The sequence below is a fragment of the Terrapene carolina genome, unplaced genomic scaffold (genome assembly GCF_002925995.2).
Source record: "Terrapene carolina triunguis isolate 2854851 unplaced genomic scaffold, T_m_triunguis-2.0 Scaffold95, whole genome shotgun sequence".
NCBI classification, from domain to species: domain Eukaryota; kingdom Metazoa; phylum Chordata; order Testudines; family Emydidae; genus Terrapene; species Terrapene triunguis.
In genome coordinates, this window is record NW_020664446.1 from 9,356,670 (window position 1) to 9,367,203 (window position 10,534).

Genomic DNA, 10,534 nt, shown 5'->3' on the forward strand with positions numbered 1-10,534 from the left:
CCCCCCTCCGTTATCAAACCTTTCGTACACCTGGGCTTCCTTTTACTAGTCAGCATTGCCAGTCATCTCAAGCTTTTTAAATAAAGAATGAATGGATTCAGAACAATAGGGACTTTATTTCCTTTGCCAGCTGCGGTCGAAGAGGGGAGGGAGATGGGCTTACAAGGAAGTACATTCACCAAAGATGATGGTTTTGCATCAAGGACAAACACACACAACTGTCACACCGTAGCCTGGTCAGTCATGAAACTGTTTTTCAAAGCCTCTCTGATGCACACCATACCTCGGTGTGCTCTTCCAATTGCTCTGGTGTCTGGCTGTTCAAAACTGGCTGCCAGGCGATCTGCCTCAACATCCCACCCCGCCATAAACGTTTCCCCCTTACTCTCACAGATATTATGGAGCACACAGCAAGCAGCAATAACAATGGGAATATTGCTTTCGCTGAGGTCTAACCTACTCAGCAAACTGCGCCAGCGCCCTTTTAAATGCCCAAAGGCACATTCTACCACCATTCTGCACTTGCTCAGCCATAGTTGAACTGCTCCTTACTGCTGTCCAGGCTGCCTGTATACAGCTTCATGAGCCATGGGAGCAAGGGGTAGGCTGGGTCCCCAAGGATAACTATTGGCATTTCAACATCCTAATGGTAATTTTCCAGTCTGGGAAGAAAGTCCCTTCTTGCAGCTTTCCGAACAGCCCAGAGTTCTGAAAGATGCGAGCATCATGTACCCTTCCTAACCATCCCACATTGATGTCGGTGAAACGGCCCTTGTGATCCACCAGTGCTTGCAACACCATTGAGAAGTACCCCTTGCGGTTTATGTACTCTTTGGCAAGGTGGTCCAGTGCCGTCTATCGCCCCACCCCAGTTAGGGAGCCCCATTGCAGCAAAGCCATCCACTATGACCTGCATATTTCCCAGAGTCACTACCCTTCTTAGCATAAGGGTATTGATTGTCCTGGCTACTTAGGTCACAGCAGCCCCCACGGTAGATTTGCCAACTCCGAATTGATTCCCGATTGACCGGTATTAGTCAGGTGTTGCAAGCTTCCACAGGGCTATTGCCACTTGCTTCTCAACTGTCAGGGCAGGTCTCAACTTGGTATTCCCGTGCTTCAGGGCGGGGAAAAGCAACTCACAAAGTTCCATGAAAGTGGCCTTATGCATGCAAAAGTTTGCAGACATTGAGAATCATCCCATACCTGCAACACTATGCGGTCCCACCAGTCTGTGCTTGTTTGCCGGGCCCAGAATCGGCATTTCACTGTATCAACATGCCCCAATAGCACCATGATATCTCAATTGCCACATCCCGTGCTTTCAGGAATGTCTGTCCTTGTCCTCCTCACAGTCTTCCTCGTGCTGGCGGCAGGATAATGCACAAGATGTTTGCAATGCTCACAAAAGCAGTGTACAGCTGAGCGGCCTCCATGATTGCCATGCTATGGCGTCTGCATGGATAACCCAGGAAAAAAGGCGCAAAATGATTGTTTGACTTTGCTTCCAAGGAGGGAGGGAAGAGGGGAGACTGACGACATGTACCCAAAACCACCCGCAATGTTTTTACCCCATCAGGTATTGGGAGCTTAACCCAGAATTCCAATGGGCCGCGGGGACTGTGGGATAGCTACCCACAGTGCACCACTCTGTGAGTCGATGCTAGCCACAGTATTGAGGACGCACTCCGCCAACCTAATGCGCTTAGTGGTGACATGCACGATCGACTGTATAAAATGGGTTGCTAAAGATAGATTTCTATAAAATCGACCTAATTTTGTAGTGTAGATATGCCCTCATTCATCCTGGTAGGTTTGGGATAGGATTATTTTTTTAGTCAGTGGTAGGTACCATCAGATGATATTTATGGATATAGGAATCTAAGCTGTGACTCAGCATTTTTAAAAGTATTTTTTTACAGTATAAAGAAACAAAACTGACAATAGATTATTTTATTCATGCAAGGAGGAGGCATCAGATGAAGCAAGAAAGATCTGAAGGAACAAGACAGAATGAAGAAAAGCAAGTCTGATATGGCTGCATACGTGTTGATGCCTTGCAGCAGGGGAGGTTTAGGTTGGACATTAGGAAAAACTTCCTAACTGTCAGGGTGGTTAAGCACTGGAATAAATTGCCTAGGGAGGTTGAGGAATCTCCATCATTAGAGATTTTTAAGAGCAGGTTAGACAAACACCTGTCAGGGATGGTCTAGTTAATACTTAGTCCTGCCATGAGTGCAGGGGACTGGACTAGATGACCTTTCGAAGTCCCTTCCAGTCCTATGATTCTATGTTCAAAGCCTGAGTGATTGAACCACAAATCAAGTCTAGTTTTCATAGCTGAGAAAACATTCCAGAAGTGTGTGCCAATGTTTTATGCCTGCCAACATTGTAAAAATGAAACACAAAATGCGAGTCCAATTTTGGGGTGCTTAATTATTTGTGAGCAGCTTGCCGATATCCACTGCATGTGCACACACTTTGAAGGTAGCAGTCATTAATGAAAGTTACAAACTGGTGATCAGTTCATGGGTTTGCCCTCTTCCTTCCTTATTTCAAAATTAAGATTATTTGGTCTATGTCATTGGCTTAAAAATATGGGGAAGAGTAGCCTTTTGCTGTATTCCTTGAAGTAATATTTAGTGATTGTGGATGGTGCCTGATTGACATCTGCAAAGCCTAAAATCTGATATCTACAGAGTAAGTAAGCTTTAGGCAGCTTCTATACTACACAGTGTGCCTAACCTTGACTAGGAACATCTTAACCATTTTTAAACAAAGTACTGTAGCCTACGTATGCGTCAGGCTACCTTTTTATTCATCAGAAACCTGACTAGACCCTTTACACTTCACCATGATCCAGTGGATTGACGGTTGCCTATAAGACTACCCAACCTCTGCTAGAAGGTGACTAACCACCATTTCTCAACTTCTTAGAAACAATTAGGTCTTGTCTGCTTTAGGTTTTGTATTCAGTTGTAGCATCTTATATTGACTGAACCTGTGTTCCTTTTCTTCCATGCTGCAACCTCACATTTTGTTCACTGAATTAAGTCCAGATGTCATATTAAGCATACTACATTTTTTTGGTAGTTTTTTTCATGCTACATCTGAAAAATGCCATGCAGTTTGACTTAACCTGTGCCCACAATTCCCTATTATGTTAAAGATGGCATCAGTTGCCCTTTCATACATGTGATAGCAATAAACACTCAGTAGAAAATGATCTATGAGTGAACTAGCACAAGGTAACAATGTATAATAATGCAAATACACATTCTAACACAAGACTACTTAGAGTGTGATATCAAAATTTGGTGCAAAATGTCTAAAAATTGCAGAATTTGTAATGTGCCCCCTTAACAATTTTGTTTAATAGATTTCAATGTTCTCTATGATGTATTGTTGCAATTATCTATTGCAAACTGCTGAAGGCTTTAAATCCTCTGATAACCAGTAAATCATAAAAGGGGAGAGAACTATAATGGAAAGACTTTTTAATGCACAAGTTTTATAAACGTAAAAAGCTTTGTATTTTAATATAATTATACAAAAGCCACTTGTTCCGGTGAACTTATTTTATTTTATTTTGGTCTGAGTGCTTCCATAACATTAAAAAAAATTCCAGCTGGATCGCAAGCTAACCTATAATGCATTAAGTTACATAGTGCAGAGTAATCATTACCCATTTTGTTGTGATGCTTTACACTTCCGTAGTACTCTTCACTGAAGAGTCTCAAAGGGCTTAAAATAACTGAAGGTAGGGGAGAGGGAAGTATGGTGAAGCTGCCGTAAAGAGGGACCTTACTCAGTCCCTTAGAGTCAGTAGTAGAGCTGGAAGTAAATTCAGGAGTTCCTAGTTCTGTGTTGAGACTGCTAGACCATGTCTCTTCAGATTTTGAAATATTCTGAATAGAAGAGGTATTGTTTCTCCTCTCTCAAAGAGAAACAGATAATATGGGAGAAATGGAAAAACCACCCTTAAATGGTCTTTCTGCAGATCAGTAATATTTCTGCATGTGTGCATTTCTTCGTTCTTTTTGGTCCTTCCCTCATAGCAATTGGCGGACAGCAGCAATCAATCTTTTTTCCCCTCTAAGCATCTGAAAATGTCCTTAACAGAGAATTTATTTTATAATAACCTATTTAGATTTCTGTTTATAGTAACATGCATTGAATTGAAATAATTTGTGGAATTTTTTCTGTGTTCTCCCAAGCAGTTTTTAAATTCAGTTTTGTATAAATTAAATAGCCACATCTTCGTGAAGCATGTAGTACCTGGTTTTCTAGCCACCCGAATGAAGTGGTTGGGAATTCTGTTTGCTGCTGCAAAACTAGGACCCCATGAAAGGTACATCTCCTGAAAAGGAGTGGAGCCTGCTAAGAAGAATGTAATGCTCTAATATTGACCAAATTTGCATTTAGTAAAACAGAACTGAAATAACTGGTACAAAGGTGGATGTCTAAAATCTGATTTCCCCCAAGGCAATCTGAATCTTGCATGAAGAAAGTTAAGAAAAATAATTTTGCAGGGGTTTTGTTAGGGTCGGCATCTTCCATTAGAAGAAAAATAAGCTGAGGCTTAACATGGCTTGCAAATCATGCTTAACAAAAGTTGTATCGAAGAATCACAAAATTGGGAGTATAAATATTAAGACATTTGCTGTGGAGAGGAGTTGGAGGTATCTTTACTTGTTTATTGCTAGCTTGCTGCTTTTCCTATCTAATACTTCTCTTCAGTTTGATGCCAAACTGACATGCTCATAAATATCTAATGCTGCTCTCCTTTGAGACATTCTGCCTGCACGTCGGCAGGGTCATGCCTAGAAGAATTGTTGAGGTATGGTTCTAATGACAAAAATACAACTGAATGTGAACCTAATCATTCTATAGTTGCTCTCCGTTTTACATACTCATCCCAAATAAATCAAGTGGACACACGCTGTTTTTGGTTTGCCTATTGTTAGTGATCACGTCAGATGTTAGCCTGTCTGCAGTCTTACTCCCCATTTTTGTCTTTAGAAGGGATATAAACCCTCATACTCCCAACACAAGTCAGACACTAATTGAGGGGAGTTGGGAAGAAATTTCTCTTGTGGACAAGTTGCTCCATAATTGGGATTTCTTGAACCTTCTTCTGAACCATGTGGTACTTGCCACTGGTAGAGACAGGATACTGAACTAGCAGGACCACTAGTATGATCCAGTACTGCAATTTCTGTGGACCTTAAAATTCATTCTGATGACCATTATGCTTCTCTCCCCCCGCCCCCATCCCACTTCAATTCTAGTATGAGTTTAGTGACTGTCTCAATGAGCATGGTAAAAATGCTAAAATAGGTGTGCAAAGCATTAGGACCTTATTTTCAGAGGTTCTGAGCACCCACAACTGCAGTTTTAGTTGATGGGAGCTCTGCATGCTCAACATCTCTGAAAGTCAAGCCCCATAACTCCAGCCATTCATGCGATCTGCTGCTGAATTAATTTTTGGAATGGAAATGAAAGGGAGGAGGGGGGAAGATAGTAATAAAAATGTGATGTTTAAGGTCTGTTATCAACCTGCTTGGATTGAAAAAAGCTTTAGCAGACTGGTGCAAATGCTATAAGAACCACTTAAGGTTCGACACTTACTGCTGATGCAGTAGACATATTGTGCACGCCAGGCTCAGTACTAGTGTATGATGTATTGCAGCCACTAGTAAGCCTCTTTCATTAGGAGGAGAGAGATTAATGGAAAGGGGTAGAAACAAAGATGAGATTTGGAGATGGTTTGAGAGGTGGTATTTATACTTTTGATAATTTAAAAATGATTTTCCAATGTACCTTATTTTCTGGAAAATACTACACCTCTACCCCGATATAACGCTGTCCTCGGGAGCCAAAAAATCTTACCACGTTACAGGTGAAACCGCGTTATATCGAACTTGCTTTGATCTGCCAGAGTGTGCAGTCTCCTCCCCCTCCCCCTCGACCCCCCCCGGAGCACTGCTTTACCGTGTTATATCGGGTCACGTTATATCGGGATAGAGGTGTATATAATTCTGACCCTCTGACAGCAGCTGCTTTGAGGTTCCATTTTTTCCCAAATTGCTAGTGTGATTAGACATAGTACACTTTGTGTTTACAATCTTGTCATTGACATAGCCTACATTTGTATTGCTAAACAACAGTTGGCAATGTATATCCTTTACTCTGCTACTTCATATTGCATAGCGCCTGATGACATAACTCAGGATTCAAAATCTATCTCAAGAAGTATGTCGGAGAGCAAAGAACAAGTGATGGATTTTTACGTTTTGTGTGATGATTGCCTGTTCATTTATAGACTAGATTGTTAAATGCTATTTCATTTCTGAGAAGTGCTGTTAGAATGTTTTGACTCATCCCTAGAATGTTTCACCCTGAAGATCTTTGTGAATATGGGCACAATGAAATGAGATGTTTCCTATATTTTATATTATAAATGAAGTTAGGACATACTAACTTTGCATGTAGTTAACAATTTTAGTTATAATAGTAATAATTATAAATATGTGCCACCAGCTCAGCCACTGTTCCTTTCATTTCCCTAATTTTTGCTTTGTCTTCATCGGCAATAAATTAAACACTTTTCCATGCTCTTGGGCAAAATGCCAGAGATATCCATTGCAGACGTGCCTTCTGGTTCTTTGGGACTTAAGCCCAATATCTGCAGGGCAGATATTTCTACTGCACTGAGTGTCTCCTGCCTTAAGACACTCATCAGAAAGTCTCTATAGAAACTATGCTGAATCAGAGATTACAGATGGGAAAGACCTATTAGATCATTCAGTCTATCCCCTTAACGATACAGGGAGGGGTCCTTATAATACACTTTGTCCAGTCTGGTTTCAAAAGTTCAAGGCAATGGGGCTTTCACCATGTTCCATGGGGAAACTATTTCCCAGCTAACAGATCTCACTGTTGGTTATACTTTCCCTGATATTCAGCCTCCCTTTCCTTTGACTTGACTTCATCTCATTACATCTAATCATGTTTTGTGTACCACTGTAATAGTTTGTAATAATAATGTAGTAAAATGACTACAACCCTGCGTATAGTAAAAATACTGTAATTTTTGATAAGTTATTTTGGGAAAAACTGGAAAACTATGGGTAAAAGCTGGACTTCCTGGTGAAAAGACCAGAATGGAGGAACATCTAAAATATTGACTTGATTGCTCAGTGTGTGTCCCTGTTGTGAAACTTATAGAAAAACATATGCATATTATGCTTCTATTGCATATTTCATCTAAGGATCTGAAAATACAGTACTTTGTGAACATCAGCTAATACTTTCAGTGTCCCGGTGAAGGGTGTGGTAATTCCATTTTACAGATGGGAAACTTGAGCGTCAGAGAGGTTGTTTCTTGACTAAGCGCACACAGTGGAAGAATCAGAAATAGAACAAGATTCCGTACTCTCAGTCCTGTGCCCTAACCCCTAAATGACACATATTAATAACACTTTGTTTTGCATTTGTAGGAAATTTGTCCAGTCTAAGTCGTCTTGGCCTAAGGTACAATAGACTGTCGGCAATCCCCAAGTCTTTAGCAAAATGTAGTGAACTTGATGAACTGAATTTGGAGAACAACAACATTTCTACTTTACCAGAGGTGAGAGGCACAAGGTGTTCACTTGGGGGGAAACGTAATAGATTTTTTTAGTTTTGTGAGCACATCAAAATATTGCAGATTGATTTTTACATGAAAAGCTTTAAGGAACGAACCTCACTTTAACCTGTGTTGAGTGCGAGTGTGTGTGTGTGTGTGTGTGTGTGTGTGTGTGTGTATATATATATATATATATAAAATAACATTGAAGATCTATAAATCCACCAGTGTTGCCACATTGACATGTATATTTAACCAGTTAGACAGTAATTCAATTGACGAATCATCAGGCAACAAGACACTAACTCATTTTATCCATTTTCTAAAAGTTATTATGACACAATTAAACGACGAAGCCAGGGGCCCATCATTTTAGCTGGACGTGAGGTTCCTGTTGCAGTTGCTAAGGGGGAAAGGAGACAGAAAACTAAGAGGGATCTCTCTGTCCACTTCCAACTGAAACAGGACTGTTCTGTTTTGATAAACAGGTGGACAAAAAGCCCCTATGTTTGTCATAGCTGCTTAATGTTAACATTTCCATAATAATGTAATGTAGGAGTTTGCAATTTACAACAATGTTTCGCTACCAGTGCATCCCTCAGTTGGGTAGCACACCACCCACTAGCTACAAAAGGTAAAAATCTGCAGAATCCTGTGGTAGTTAGGACAGTGCAGGGGCCAGCTGTCTTGCTTCCTGCCTCTGTTATTGCACTTGCTAGTCCTATGCTGTTCCCTCCTGTCTCAGCCAAGTCACTGGATACTCCACCCTCCTCAACCCTGTAGAACTTGTGAGAGTTTTAGGCTTCACGATAAAATGCACAGAGTTTATTCTGCTTTGTTTCAGTTAGTGATCCAAACATTACTACTATTTTGTTCAGTCTCCCTAACCTGTTCTACGAAGAACTACATCTAAAATTATATTGCAAATATCATATAATTAAAATCTACCTAATGAGAAAAGAGAGAACATGTATACAGGGGAAAAAAGGAAAAAGATGTGAACATAAATTAGAGGACCATTGAAAGCACCCAAGTACAGTAATTGTATAAATAATAAATAAAAATTGTATGAATTATTAAATTCAGCAACAACTGACTGGAAACAAAAGATGATTAAATATTGAGGTAGGCCTGTGCTTTAAAAAAATGCTGTTGAGAGAAAGTTGCTCAGCTGCTTTTAAGAACAAAGCTGAATCACCCCACCCAGGCATGTAATGAAAGTAACTACAATGTGATTACACACAGAAAAGCAATTGACTGGAGAACTGATTGCTTATCCCAAAATAAGTTGACTCCTAATCAAAAACTCCCTTACCAAATAGTGCTACCTTACCTAAATGTGTTAGTCTAACAATAAGTTATATGTTGCGACAAAGAAGTAGCTCAGATGTTAATGTAGTGTAATCCATTTAAAATTAAGCATTCTTGGCTGCAATAGAAAGAAAATTCATTTGCAAAGAAATTGCTGAAATGCAAAATGAGCCCAGAGCTCATGATGCAATGCCTAATAAATATTGTATCTTAAAAGGATAGGTTGGGAAAGGCAGCAGTCCCACAGCTTTCATAAATATTGAGTGCATTGTTTTTCTTTAGACTGTGTGTAACTAAACTCTACATCTTCCCCTCCAAGACATTTTAATTGTTCGTTACTTGTGAGCTGTTAGAAAAATTATATGCACCAGCTAATACACACATTATTATCAACATTTCTGTATAGTCCCAGACTTAAAAAACAGCCTTTGCAAATTCCAAGGTCAGTTTGAAACAATAAGGTGTTAGGCAACCCCAAAGTACTATTGCAAAGTACAGAACCAAAAATTGCAATTAAATAATAAAATCACTAAAGGCAGGATTTCCTCTTAAAAGATTGTGCTAAATAACAATGAGATTTTAATACGACTAATATCTCTGCAACTTAAAGTTTTATTGTTTACAGTTAGGAAAAAAATTGCTGCACTGATTTTTCTGAGATAAAACTTTTTTTTCTTGTGTTCAAATACCCGCAAATTTGTTGAGCCATGACATGAAGCAGAGCAAGTTGCAATTTGATGGTTTATTATATAATGAATGTGAAGTGACCCTTAATTTAAAAAAAAACCGTTCATTCCTGAAACAACACTATAAAAATTTTATTGTAATTGTAATATTAAAAGTGTAACTCGGGAAAAGTAAACATATTTGAAGTTGATTGAAATTTTTGAGAGCTTGCTGCTATTCAGTCTGTGATTGTAGATATTGTAATATTTCTGGTATGTAACATCATGCATGAATCTTTAATCCCTGCAGTACCTAAACAAATAGGGCTGAATTAAGGTTGGCATTGTAATGAGCGAAAGATGAAATTTCAGCATTAATTTTGCACTCATTATTTATTTCTATGGTGCCAGTAGTGTGTTTGGGTGCTTTACTGACAGGTACAAACCTGAGATTCCTGCCTAAAGGACCTTACAATCTAAATTTTAAATGTTGGTACTTTTTATGTACTGGCACCATGTATGTGTGGGAAGAGAGGAATACAGTTCTCTCCTAGTGATTGTGGATGAGAATGTATGGATGAGAGAGCTTTTTCTGAAGTTAAGACTCGTTTATATATTGCAACTCTTACTTATCTTGTTGGGTGCCCTGGGGGGAAGCTATTTTTTATTGAGACCCAATACAGTGAAAGAATATATGTTCAAATAAATTTAAATGCAAAGCTCAAGGTTCTTCTCTTAGAATCATAGAATATCAGGGTTGGAAGGGACCTCACGAGGTCATCTAGTCCAACCCCCTGCTCAAAGCAGGACCAATTCCCAACTAAATCACCCCAGCCAGGGCTTTGTCAAGCCGGGCCTTAAAAACCTCCAAGGAAGGAGACTCCACCACCTCCCTAGGTAACGCATTCCAGTGCTTCACCACCCTCCT

General features: G+C 39.6%; 1 protein-coding gene across 1 annotated transcript in view; it reads left to right on the forward strand.

The window, feature by feature from the left end:
• SHOC2 (SHOC2 leucine rich repeat scaffold protein) overlaps positions 1 to 10,534 on the forward strand; it is a 105,780-nt gene that overhangs the window by 73,718 nt on the left and 21,528 nt on the right. The window contains exon 4 of the mRNA XM_026650961.1: positions 7,503 to 7,633. Coding sequence (XP_026506746.1) covers positions 7,503 to 7,633 — 131 coding nt within the window. The remainder of the gene's footprint in view (positions 1 to 7,502; positions 7,634 to 10,534) is intronic.